The 13,611-nt window shown below is 40.7% G+C and overlaps 1 protein-coding gene across 1 annotated transcript in view; it reads left to right on the top strand.

Annotated features, from left to right (window-relative positions):
• Positions 1–9,196: 9,196 nt before the first annotated feature.
• Adgra3 (adhesion G protein-coupled receptor A3) overlaps positions 9,197–13,611 on the top strand; it is a 106,169-nt gene continuing 101,754 nt past the window's right edge. Inside the window, exon 1 of the mRNA XM_027937299.3 lies at positions 9,197–9,660. Coding sequence (XP_027793100.3) covers positions 9,416–9,660 — 245 coding nt within the window. The 5' untranslated portion in view covers positions 9,197–9,415. The remainder of the gene's footprint in view (positions 9,661–13,611) is intronic.

The following is a 13,611-nucleotide window of genomic DNA, read 5'->3' as shown; positions in this document are numbered from 1 at the left end:
TAAAGTTCCTGCCCCCTCCAAAGAATGTATATAAGCTCTGCTCAAGTTGTTCCCAGGGCTCTTTGTTCTTTGCTCCTCTGAAGTGAGCTCTGAGCCCCAGCATGCTGGACCCCCAATAAACCCTTTGCTGTTGCATGAGACAGTCTCTTGGTGGTATTTTCCTCCGACGTTCGCCCGACCTTTACATCACACAGCAGATTCTTAGTAACAATATTTACTCATTTACTCAATAAAAAGAGATTTACAGCATAGTAGTTAAGTTTTAAAATTATATTAGTTTGTGTACTTTTTAAATGGCAAATAAAAGCAAATTAAAATTCACTTATAAGTGAATTTTACCATCCAGAGATAACCATGATAAACATTTTTGTCTCTATTCCTTCCTATTCTTTTGTCTGTGTCACAGACTATTAGGAGAAAGAATAGCATAGCAGATGGTTTTGTTTATTTTGCTTTGTTTTGCTTGTGTGACCCAAGACTATGGACCCTATTCTTCACTGGGAAGGCTGTGAGGGTAGACTGATATTTTTACTCCATTATTATTATTATTATTATTATTATTATTATTATTAGTAGTAGTAGTAGTAGTAGTAGTATGATTATAGGGAGAGCTTCCAGTGGCCTCCCAATTACAGAGTGAGGAGTTCTTTCCTGAGAATAAGTTACCCAAAAGACCTGGAGGGATTTTTTCAGACCCTAGATCCAGCTATGCCTGAATCCATTTCCTATTTACATGGAACAATACATTTCTTGTCATGTTTAAACTAGTTGGAGCTATTTTTCTGTTACTTTTACTGAATTAGTGTTGACTAATGTTGGAGGAAGTTTTGATAGTATTTCATGGTTATGATCAGAGACTTGATTCTTGATTTTTCCTCCTTCCTGCATTCTGTTGAACAGAAGGAGGTCAGGGCATTGGATAGCCATAGGAGGAAAAAATTAAAAAAAAAAAAAAAGAAAAAAATATTCTTGGCTTACTAAGAAACAAATAACCCTTGAGAGTCTCAGATGCTGGACAAGTCCTAGGCAGAATCTCCTGCTCAACTTAAGACTATACATTGCTATATTCATTGCCAGAGAGGTTGTTTTTATTGTATATTTCCATCAAAAGGGACTGCTGAGAGTTATTTAATGATGATTAAAGAAGCTAATTAAGTAGATTTATAATTTAATATACAGAGCCTTTACTGCCAAATAGACTTCAGACAGATGACTAATCTTCTTGATTGGGACTGGCTATGAATTCAGGCTTCTGGGGCTTTACCATTTATAGTCTAGCAATGATAACATCAAACACACAAAATGTTTTAAGGAGTTTTAATGCATATTCAACTAAACTAAGGGCTGGGGACAGGGGGCAGGAAGCTCAGTGGTAGAGACTTACCTGGTGTGTGCAAATCCCTGGGTTCAATCCCAGAATTGCAAAAAATAAAAAAAACAAACCTCCTCCCACTCCAAAAAAAAAAAAAGCAAAATTCCGGTCAACTGATATGAGAGTTGAGATCATTAAAAAAAAAAAAAAGTTTGTTAAACCTATCAGAGTTTAAGTTGTAGTTATTTTGTAACATGAAAAGACAAATTAATGAATTCAGAAATATTATTCTGTCTTTTGTTATTTATTAATCTATCCATTCATTCTGTAAATGCTTGTGGAATGTCAACTGGTGTGCCAGGCTTTAGTCAAAATGCTAGCAAGGGCTGGGATGTAGCTCAATGACAGAGCATTTGCCTGGCATGCAGGAGGTCTTGGAGTTTGACCCCCAGTAGCACAAACAATAACAACAACATCCACAACAACAACAAAAAACCAACTTAGGCATACACTAATAAACAAGAAAAAAGCTTGTCCTCATGCAATGCACATTCAAATGCTTTTCAGTTACATTGAAGTGCGCTTAGGATGCATGTTATTAGTCTTCTAAAGTGATGAGCATTTACTTGCAAAGTGGTTAAGACCACTGAGCCATGACCTGGATAAACAAGACTGCAGGAATTAGGCAGTGTGGAGAAGATGGGCTTGCTTTCTTCTGACTTTCTGTATCACTGTCTCAACACCCCATTTTGTCTTGCTGGTAGAAGCATTGTCTAAGAATGTTTAATGCACTTATTTTGGAGGAATTTAGAGATATGGAGATAGAAAGAGCTCATATATATAATTGTAATGTAGTACTATTAAAGATGAAAGGCATTTATACTGTTTATAATAATGCTTGCATAGAATATTTTTCCCAGGGATTTCTTTGATGTATTACTTCTTTACCTTTCTAATATTACCAGATAGTAGGCAGCAATTATTATCCTTCAATTTTGCAGGTAGGGAAACTGAGATTTAGTGAGTGACTTATCCAAATCATAATGCTTGACCATTTTTCTAAGAAAGTTGGATTATGGATTTATAAGGGAAAGAAATCATACCTGAAAGCTTCTCCAGCGATCTGGTTCAGGCTTTTACAAGAACCAAGGATATGACCCTGGATACATTAATTCAACTTCTTTGGGTTTCAGCTTCTTCACAAGAAATATGAAGCAGGGGATCAGCTCAGATTTAGCTATTCTTTATGAAGTACCTATTATATGCAAGTTATGTGCTACCTGCTTTCAATGTTACTTTAAATTAAATTTAAATTAAACTTCATAATAAATAAAGGAAATTAGGTGCCAAAAAAGTTATATAATTTGCCCACGGTAACCCAACTTAAGATATAGTCAATATGTTAATCTGATCTCCTGACTCTAAGATCAATGCTTTTTTTTCCTGTACATTTTATCACTTTTCTCTATATTTTATCATTCTTGGAATTATACAAAAATATGCATGTGTTTTCGTGTCTGAACATATAAACTAAAATAGTCCTATCATCCTCAAACTAAAAATGTATGGGTGATGAGTGAAGTAATACATTTAGATTAAGAATTTTTTAAGTTTGATAAACTTTATAAAAATTCCTTATGATGTAATAATGTTTGAGGCTTTCAAATGATATAAGAGGTTGTTAAAAAAATAAATGTATTATCGAAACACAATTAACAAGAGATCCAATGTGTTAACATACTGGATCAGAGATTGATTCAAAGTAGTCATTACTTTGTTGAGAAAGGAATACTTTCAATATAACTTCTCATTTTGCTTGAATCAACAGGTGGATTTTGGTACATTCATTGACACAAAGGAAGATGGACGCCACTGTTTAAAATAAATAAGGTTTAGTTGGAAATTTTGTGATGGGTAAATCTGCTTCTGAGCCTATCATTAATAATTATTAGCCAGCTAACAGATGTTAATCATTACACTTGGTACCCAGGACTAAGCTGATAAAACCCTAGATAGTCAATACGAGAAGAGAGGTTATAATATATTTGGGAGATTGATACTCAGGAAACACTGCTGTTCAGAAAAACTAGCTTCATCTCTGTGGTGGATCACATTTCTAAATTATCCCAAAGGCTGTTCTTTCTTCCGTCATGTAATATGTTTTCAGTATTAAGAACTTTTAATTCTACTATAGAAAATTGGGGGCAAAGGCAAGGAACATAAATGACACTATGTATAGAAATAAATGGCTCTTGAATCATAGCAGATACAGGAAAAGTACAGAATACAGTGAACCGGTAAAAATGCAGGAACGAATGAAAAAAATCACACATAGAACAGAGTAAAAAGACGAGGAGGCACCCGAATCCATGATTCACTAAGTCCATGTGAGTTATATGGAGCACTCCATATTTATTGGGTTGAATATCAGCCTCCCATGGCTGAAATCTAACTGACCTCACATGTCCTCCATCTCAGAAGCACACATGAATTCACAGCTGCTTACTGGACCATTTGGTAAGTGGCTAGGCACCACGGGCCCAGTGTTTCTCCCAGCAGAAAAGTAGCTCCTGGTATCTTTCCTGTGTTGGGCCTCCATCAAGTCTAGGCCTTATCACCAGAGGGGAAGAGTGATGTGGCCGTGTGGGAAGGGAGAGAGACAAATAGATGGACAAATCTAGACAGCTCACATGAAGCTTGACCCAATACTCAGGTAGTGTGACCTTTTATTTGTACCCTATCCTTTGTGAGCTAGACTATTCTCTTTCTCTACTTCTCATCATGTATTTTAAACCTGTACTAAATCATGCTATTTGAGCATCTTAATTTGGGCTACACCCTGTTCCATGACATCTGTGCCATCACCCTGGCCATACATATGTTTGGAGGCTACAGTTACATGGAGGTAATCTCTCACACAACACTGCTGGTCAATTTCTCTCTTGTGTCTCTGCCTTGTATTTACAAACTGATGGTAATTACACTGGAGTGGACCAGGAAGATACCGTTTTAGAAAAGTGTTTGGTCATCGACAGAGAGCATTTATCTAACACAGGTATACATTCTAATACTAGTCTGGCTGCAGCAAACAAAAGAAGAATTTATGGTTCAACAGGACAAAATCATAGCACATTAAAACTACTTCCAGTTCAAACTCTTATTTCCAAAGATGAGACTTGGTGACTTGTCAAAGGCCACTATTTCTCAGAACTAGGAAGCCAGAATAGGAGTCAACATTGTCTAATGAGACTGGGGGGATATTTGAGATAGTACTGCTGATTCTATCTGGGTCCTGGGTAATGACCAAGGACACATTCTAGCACATGCTACGTAATGACTAAAAAGTAAGCTACAGCTGTCATAATTAAGAGATTAACATTAAATGATACAAAAATAAACAGAGCATGTCTGTTTATTCTCAGGGCTTATTAGAGGTATCACTAAGACATTTGAAGTGCTAAAAATTGCTGTTCTTTCCAGTTGCTAATTTGATCATGATATGATACAGTTCCATCTGATCAGAGAAGATGGAATTTCAGTCAACCATTTCAAGTTCACTTTAGCTGGGAGTTTATGCCTGGTTATCCAAAATACATAGTTCAAGAAAAATTGTTAGCTAATATAGGAATTTTGTTAGTTGTTTCAAGCATAGAAATGAGTAAGATTTAAGCTATGTGAATCAACAAATGCTTTTGAGTTACTTCTAAGTGCCAAGTACTGCTTCAAGTGTTAGAAAACTATGATAACAGTGACTACAAACACAGAGTATTTACTGTTGATTAAAAGAAGCTCAGAACCTTGATTGGCAGTTCACTTACAGCTTCAGTGAACCAAGTGTTTTTATCTTTCATTTCTCCTATTATTTTGAAATTTTCCTTTAGGCTTTTGCCTTGTGACCACAAAATACCTACTTCAGTTCCAGGTGTCATGTTCTCATAGGACCATATCCAAAGCAAGAAGAATAAAAATTGTAGAAGAGAGAGAGAGAGCTATTAGTTTCTTTTTAACACACACACATAATAGATGCTTTTGTAATGTTGTATTCTAAAGTCTGTGCTGTCCAAAATAATATCCTCCAGCCTCATGCAGTCAGTGAGCACTTGAGCTGTGATTAGAATGATGATGAAGTGGAATTTTTAGTTTAATTTCAATAACTTTAAGTTTATATACCCATATGTGTTTTGTATCTACTACACTGGATGGTCTCTTTTGGGCAAAAGTAGGTTTTTTCCCACCAATAGTTGCAAAGGAGGTTAGAAAGTGATTATTTAGCCCCGAAAGACAAAAAGTTTTAGAATGGCTTTTTTTTTTGCATTAACTAACAGTGGATGCCGTAAAAATTAAATAAGGGTATCATAGAACTGATATTGTAATGGGGGAGGATAATGATGTAAAATGTAAAGAAAAAAAAAAAGGAAGCTACGTTTGGGTTTGAACAAGCCATAAAGTTTACCTAGCCAGGTATGACAACACTGCCTGTTATCCTAGCAACCCAGGAGGCTGAGGCAGAAGAATGACAAGTTTGAGGACAGCCTGTGCCAGTTAGCAAGACCTTGCTCACAATGAAAAGAAAAGAAGGGCTGAGGATATACCTCAGTGGCAGAGCATCCCTGAGATTAATCTCTAGAACAAAGAAAAAAAAAAACATTAGTCTCAATAATTTATCTAGAGTCTAGAGTAACATAATAGGGGGTGATGAAAACTGGGAGACAATGATTTAAAAAGGGAGTCCATAAGCTCACTGTCCGGTAGAGAAGGAAGACAGGCATATAAAATAAATTGTTAATAATAAATATGGATACACATGTTCATTTTATATATATATATATATATATATATATATACATATACATATATATGCATATATATACATATATGTATATATACATATATACAAAATCACATGTTTAAACACATATGCACATATTTATTTTATATATATATATATATATATATATATATATATATATATATATTTACACACATACATCTATACACACAGTTAATACAGTTTATCTATTGAGAAGAGCAAATATCTCTGAGTGTTTCTCTGGGATCACCTACAAGCTGCACATAACATGGCAAGACAGGATTCGCAGCATAGCAGCTCTGGAATGTGGTCTATCTACCATCCTTAAAGCAACAGTTGATGCAATAGTGTTTTCCGGCGCTAAGTGCACATAAGTACGGTTAACAAGCAGTTCCTTAGTTTCTATAGGACTTTCTAAAGTGGCACAACCACAAACATAGTAGGGACTTTGAATGGACCTATGAAGTCCTATAACTTCAACTAGTGTGATGTTCTTAAGGCCTGAGGGGGATCAGCAGTAGATAGACCTGTCTGGCAAGAAGCTGTCAGGGATGGGGTAGCTTAATGCAAGCTTAGGTTCTGTGTGACTGAAGGGTAGGAGACAGGAAGTTTCAGATAGTGTCATCCTCTGAGATCTTTAGAAGTGGAAAGGACTGCTTGTCATATCCTCATGAATCCGTGATGATACAAAATAATAACTGTGCCTTCCAAGGACTATAATATCGTTACTTTGAAGGCCCTGTTCAGCTTTAATATCCTATTTGTGATCTCTAATGATCTTTATTTTCAAAGACGTTTTGATCTTTGTGCAAGAACAACTGATACTATCCATAAAATAAAAACATTTCTTTCATATTTCTCCTTGGATTAACTTGTGAAATCTATTTTTCTCATAATTCTGTACTTTATATAACTTTCTTGACTTTAGGGAAGCAAAAAGAAGACATGTATTAAATTGATGTTAGTTGTGGTAAACACATTTCAAAATTAAGACAAGTACATTATTACTTCAAGTATTGGCTTTAAAGTATTCATGCTTGAAGTTCACATGCCAATCTACAGCTATATGGTGATTAAAAAATTCCCTATTTCTATGTAAGTTTTTACTTTATAAAAAAACAGGTGATGATGATCATCAATAATTATGTTAGGGAATAATAATTCTTCTAATAAATTCAAGAGAAATGTGAATTTTTACCCATCTTAATACAGGTTACCATTTTGCCCTCTAGGACTATATATATGTTTAAAAGCTACTTAATAATGGTGATAATCTCCCACTATTTATTGTAGTGTCCAGACCTGGTGCATCACCAACAGGGCAGCCACCAGACACTTAAACTCAAATTTACATTAATTAATATGAAATAGTATGAAAAACACACTTCTTACATTTCAAGGGCTACACAGCCACAAATGACCACCCTCTTGGACAACAAGCCCATAGAAATTTTTTTCTTTTCTTTTCTTTTTGCAACGTAGGGAATAGAATCCATGGCCTCCATGCTTGGAGCTCTACCACTGAGCTACATTCCCAGCACCAGATCTAGAACAAGTCTATCATCATAGAACGCATTATTAGACAGTGCTGGACTCTTTTGGGTTTATATAGTTAAATCACAAAAAGTGTTGGTCAAATGATCTGCTCTTCAAATTTATTTAAGTGTATGGCAATCCGGGATCATTTACTATTGAGAATGTTAAATAGATTCCTGGGAATTGATCTCTGAAATAAACTTCGTAGGGGCTAAGTATTGCTGTAGACCCAGGCAAGAAAAGCCTGCCCTGGCCTTGCATTTCAGAAGGCAGCAATCTAACTCCTCTCCATGGGGTGAAAAATCTCCAGGGACCATGCCCAGAGAGCCTTTCTACTCTGGACTATGTCCCCGGGACTCAGACTCTGGTATTTTCAGATGAAAATTTCCGCGCGAAATTCCAGACCTTGGGCTGGCCTCTTTTCAGAATCCTCTTTTCAATACCAGACCAAGTAACTGGTACCTGCACTCTTGGGCCCAAGGAGCAGCTAAAGGGTGGCCCTTGGAAGGGGTGGAGAGAGCTTGGTGGAGTGGGCTGGAGTGTTCACACCTGTAGCAAAACCCTCTTGTTGAACAGAGCTGGGCACAGGAAGCAAAAGGAGTGGAGATGTACAGGCCAAGATTCAGGTCTGACCCTCTCCAGACTGTCATTCTGGATGGAAGAACTCCCAGGTATCTGTGAGTTCTGCATTCAAACCTGCCTTTCGGGTTATTTTGCAGGTATATTTCTCAAGGTAGAATAAAATTCATTTTACTTGTTAACTTGATAGATTCCTTGTAAATTTCAAATATAGGGTAATGATCCCTGGCCTTGCAAATGTTAGGGCAGGGTCTGTGTTCTTAGACTCAGTTGGCCTTTCCTGGCGGTTTGCTCACTATGGCTCGGGCTGGTTAACTTTTGGCTATCTTTGGGCTCTGAGAGAAACTTTTTTTCAAAAGGCTGCCAGTCCAGCGAGACCTTCATGAAACCTTTGAAGGGTCCATAGTTGTGGCTGAAGGCTAGAAATAGCTTCAGAGTTCGTTTTATTGGAGAGGAACCTGTATGAGGAACACAGGAGAACCCTAGTGCGGTGGGAAGGCGATGCCTTTCTTGATACTTGGTTTGGGGTGCTTTCACCCTCGGGTCCTGGGAAGGAAACTCAGCTCTCTAGCAGCCCCGGGCTCCATCCTCAGGGCTGGGTTCCTCAGGCGCCCCGGGCGGTCCCAGGGGCGCAAAGCGCGGCTTTGTCTGGAAGGCGACAGCGAAGAGAAACCTGCGGGAGGGCAGCCACCACGGCTGGAGTTTCGACTAGAACTTTGTTCCACGCCCTGCACGAGTTACTGTCCTCCGTGGGCCCCCAAACTCCCGCTTCCAGGCGCGCATCGGGTCTGGTCTGGCCCCCGAGTCCGCAGCGCGCCTCCTCCGCGAGCGGCGGGCAGCGGTGGGCGAGCCCAGGGCCTGAGCGGCGTCGGCGGAGGGGCGGGGGCGGGGCGGGGAGGAGCCGCCGCGGGCCGGGGGAGGCGGCAGGGAGGGGGCGGCGCTCCTGCCGGGCCGTAGAGCGGCGCTGGGACCCGGCGGTCGTGACCCTGCGGCTCCCCCGAGGCCGAGCGCGGCCGCAGCGGACAAAGGAGCATGTCGGCGCCGCGGAGGGCCAGTCCTGCGGCCGCCACGAGGCTCCGGGCGCCGCCGAGCCCGCACCGCGCCCCTGTCCGCCCTCACCCAGGAGCCACCCGCTAGGCCAGTGCGCCGCCGCTCGGCCTCAGGCCCCGGCCCGCAGCATGGAGCCGCCCGGGCGCCCGCGGGGCCGCGCGCCGCCGCCGCCGCTGCTGCTGCCGCTCGCGCTGCTCGCAGTGCTGGGAGGCGGCGGCGGGGCCGCGGCGCTGCCCCCGGGCTGCAAGCACGACGGGCGGCCCCGAGGGACCGGCAGGGCGGCGGGCGCCGCCGAGGGCAAGGTGGTGTGCAGCAGCCTGGAGCTCTCGCAGGTCCTGCCCCCGGACACGCTGCCCAACCGCACGGTCACCCTGTGAGTAGCCTGCGGGCCCCCGCGTCCTCTTCCTCCCTCTCTCTTGTCTCCCGGCTTCTCGCTACTTAACTTTGGAGAAGGGTCCTGCCGGCATCCACGCGCCTTTGTGTGAATGGAGCTGCAGGCATCGGGTGGTGCCGGGGGAAGGCTACTTGGCGTGGGTGCAGTTTGGGGCAAGGCGAGGCAGTCTGCTTCTGAGCCGCCTCCCGGGCTCTGCTAGTTTGCAAAGTAAAGTTTTCGGGCTCCTGGGCGCTGCGCTTGTGTGGCTGTGCCTTGCCACGTGAGGATGCAAGTAAACATGCAGTCGGCACAGTTAAAGCTCATTCATCCTGGTTTTAGACTTCTAGAAAATAGCGCTGGCTTACAAGAATTCGTCCTGCCTCCATGAAGATTAAGTTACATCTAGGTAGTTGAGTTTGCAGAGTACAAGAACTTTGAACGCCCTTGTGTACTCCCCAGACCCAGAGACTTCCCTTACCCTTTGCTGCCCTAATTTTCTTGCAGTTAAAGAGCACCTTTTGAGGTAGACTTGTGATTAAGGGCTGCAAACATGCACCCACTTTCCAGTCCCATTTTCATTTCTGTGAGAAATCATCTTGAAAAGCCAGGAACTACAGAATTAAAACTGCTTTGTGGAGCCCTCCAACTCCACTGTGATTTTCGGATTGAGTTACCACCTGGAAGGAAAAATTTTGGTAACTCACTTTGTGTTAGGATTCAAGGTCCAGGTTTTTGAAGGCATAGTTCTGCCAGTTCTAGCTGAATCGTTGGCTCCAGTGACTCCAGACTGTGTTTTCTGAATGATAAATTGGTTTGGAAAAGTTTAAGTCTAAGTGTTTCTAATGGATATTTTGTCAGACTGAAATATGAGTCCCTTGGCTCCGTTTTCCTCTATGTTGTTTTGGTTGGTTTCCTAAAAAAGAAGGCTTCCACTAAAAACATGAAGGCAAAGGCCACAGCATCTTCTATGAAAAAAACCCAAAATATGTTTTTTAATTTAACCCAAATTCCTCAGCGGGATATACAGGTATACCAGGGAAGGCTGTGACACGGGGGGGGGGGGGGGGGGGGAACTGTGCATATATATAGAGAGGCAAAAAGATAGGTAAAACAGTTGTTTTTTTTGTTGTTGTTTGTTTGACTCCTCTGCCAAAACTTTGCCATTTGGTGGTGGCAGCAGTTGTGTTTATTTACTACTTGGCTAGATGCTTTGAAGTGGAAATTTTGGGTATGGGACCTTAATTACATTTTGAATCTACTGTAGAAAACCCCAGTGTTTGAGAAGTCCCTTGTTACTCTGCAAAAATTAGTCACCAAGCAATGACATTGTAAACATTTAGGTTCTGGGTCAGTGAGTGGTGCTTAAGTTGATTCATGTTTGGGTCCGGTTTTTCTGAAATGTCAACGATACCAGCTGGATTTGATCAACTTCTTCTAAATTGTTGATTTTGCTTTGCAGAAAAAAAGTAGGTGATATTGTAGAAAATCACTTTTGGCCATATTAATCACTAAATTATTTTACTAAAATTTTCAGGAGTTGAAATACCATTTTTATCCAACTTTTTTTTTGGTACCTGAAAGCCCTTTGGATGAAAGTAAAATTAACAAAATTTATTTTTGTGAGTGGGAAGAAGTAATTTATTTAAGGATCAGTTTAAACTGATGTTTTGGGTAAAGTGTGTTTAAGCTATTTCAGACCTGGTAGAAGGTCTTAGGGATCAGTTCCCTTATTTTATTAGGCAAGGAGTCAACTGTGGATAAGTGACATGTCCAAGAGTAGTGATGATTTGGTATCTGGGTCCATGTCTCAGATTCTTGCTCTGCAGTTCAGATATGTTCTCATCTTTCCCTCTTGCTTTTCATCTGTCTTAGTTCAACACAGTTTTGATTGGGAGGCTCTTTGGTAGAAGCTGGCATGTTAAGCTTTGGAATGTGTGTGTGTGTGTGTGTGTGTGTGTGTGAGTGAGTGAGAGAGAGAGAGAGAGAGATTTCTTAGGCTGCTGCAAATTACTTCATACTTGGTTGCTTGAAATAACACATTTATTTTCCCCACAAATCTGGAGTCCAGAGTCCAAAATCAAGGTGTCAGCTGGGCCATACTCACTCTGAAGAAGTTAGGGAAGGATCCTTCCTTACTCCTTTCATCTTCTAATGTTCTTGAGTTTGTGGCAGCCAGCTCCAGTCTCTTTGAGTCTCAGATTCTCTTCACTCATAAGATCAGCAGTCACTGAATTTAGGGTCCACTCTTAAGTCCAGGATGATGTCCTCTCAAGACCCTTTTCTTACTTGTACCTACAAAGTCCCTATTTCCAAATAAAGTCACATTGAAGGTATTGGGGTTAGGACTTGGACATGTCTTTTGGGGAGACACTGTGTAACTCAGGAAAGAAAGGAGAACGTGATTGTGTTGGGGATGTAGCTCAAGTTAGAGATCTCCTCACATTCTCAGTATCCTAGGTTTGATCCCTAGCACAAAGAAAAGAAGCATGATCTTTGTTCTACAGGAACTTGCAGGTATTTGGAGAGGAAAATTCATGCATAAATCAGAGAACAGCATGGTACTGCTCTATTATTGGGGTGCAGAAGCAAAAAGAATCCAGGGAAAGGATAATGGTACTTCTTGGAGTATAGTTGGTGAGATTGAGGATCGAAGGATCATGGGCCAATTCTGGAAAAACGAGAAAGATAACTGAAGAAAATAGCTAGGGGACCAGAACTGGAAGTGAGCAAGTTGGAGGGAGGAGACCCCAGCATGCTCAGACTTGCTGAGGACAGTATTCGGGTACATGCTGTGTGATTGCTGCTGTTAGAATGTCAAGGGCAGAGGGATGGCCAGAGCAGAGGCTGTAGGGGCCAGTGTATGGGTGGACCGGCTCCTGGGTTTGAGTTAATCCCTTAGGTTTGGTCAGGGGTTTTCAGTGAGTTATGATGTGGCTGCAGAGAGGGAGATTAATTAATTGGCAATTGCCAGGGGTTGGAAGGGGGTCAGATTGGATCAATTTTTTTTTTTTTAAGTAATGAAAATAAGACTTTTTCTATTTGGTTGGTGAAGTGGGCTTGTCATAGACTTTCAACTGTCTCTGTGAACCACACTCCTTTCTACCTCCTTAGCCCGGTTTACCAAGAAAAGTCTGGCAGAAATCCTTGACTGGACCATGTTTGTTCTCCTCTCTCATGTAAACTTGTATTGAAGGATTAAATTTTTTTTTTTCAATAAAAATTTACCTGAATTTAATGTTTTTGCAAGAAATACAAATTATTTACTATATTCCTGTTTTATAGGAAATGTTGCTTAATATTTTCAGTTTAAAAATTTCTGAGGAGTTCATTGACAGAAAATCTTACGGATTTTGTCCTACTTTTCTAACTGTCTTCATCATTGCTACCTGGTGATTCTAGACAAAGAGAATTATTAAAAAAAATGTGGTTTTTCAAGAAGCTTAAGGGTGAAGAGTTAAGGGTGAAGAGTCTACGTTATTTTTATTTTTTTGGTACTAAGGATTGAACCCAAGAGGTGCTTAATCACAAAGTCATATCCCCAGCCCTTTTAAAAATATTTTATTTAGAGACAGGATTTCACTAAGTTGCTGAGGCTGGCTTTGAACTCAGAATCCTCCTGCCTCAGCCTCCTATGTCACTGAGATTACAGGTGTGTGCCCCTGTGCCCACTGAAGTCCAGGTTTTTCTGTTTGACAGTGCATGGGTTTTAGTTTTGACTCTATAAAATATTAGGTTGGTTTGCTGTCAGAAAACTGCTCATTGTTTGTACTTCTCCATCATGGCCAGTACCAAGAACAAGAAAAGGAATGCTGGTATTGTTCAGAAACCTAAACCTCCTTGTGGAGAAAGGATTTACACAATAGGAAGCAGACATTTAGGGACCAATTAAAGACTGTGTGTAATTAAGGAGTAAATCCTGCACTGCAGACTGGCTCAGTGTTCTAGAAGGCC

Source organism: Marmota flaviventris, chromosome 7, assembly GCF_047511675.1.
Source record: "Marmota flaviventris isolate mMarFla1 chromosome 7, mMarFla1.hap1, whole genome shotgun sequence".
NCBI lineage: Eukaryota > Metazoa > Chordata > Mammalia > Rodentia > Sciuridae > Marmota > Marmota flaviventris.
This window is presented reverse-complemented; position numbering and strand designations above follow the sequence as displayed.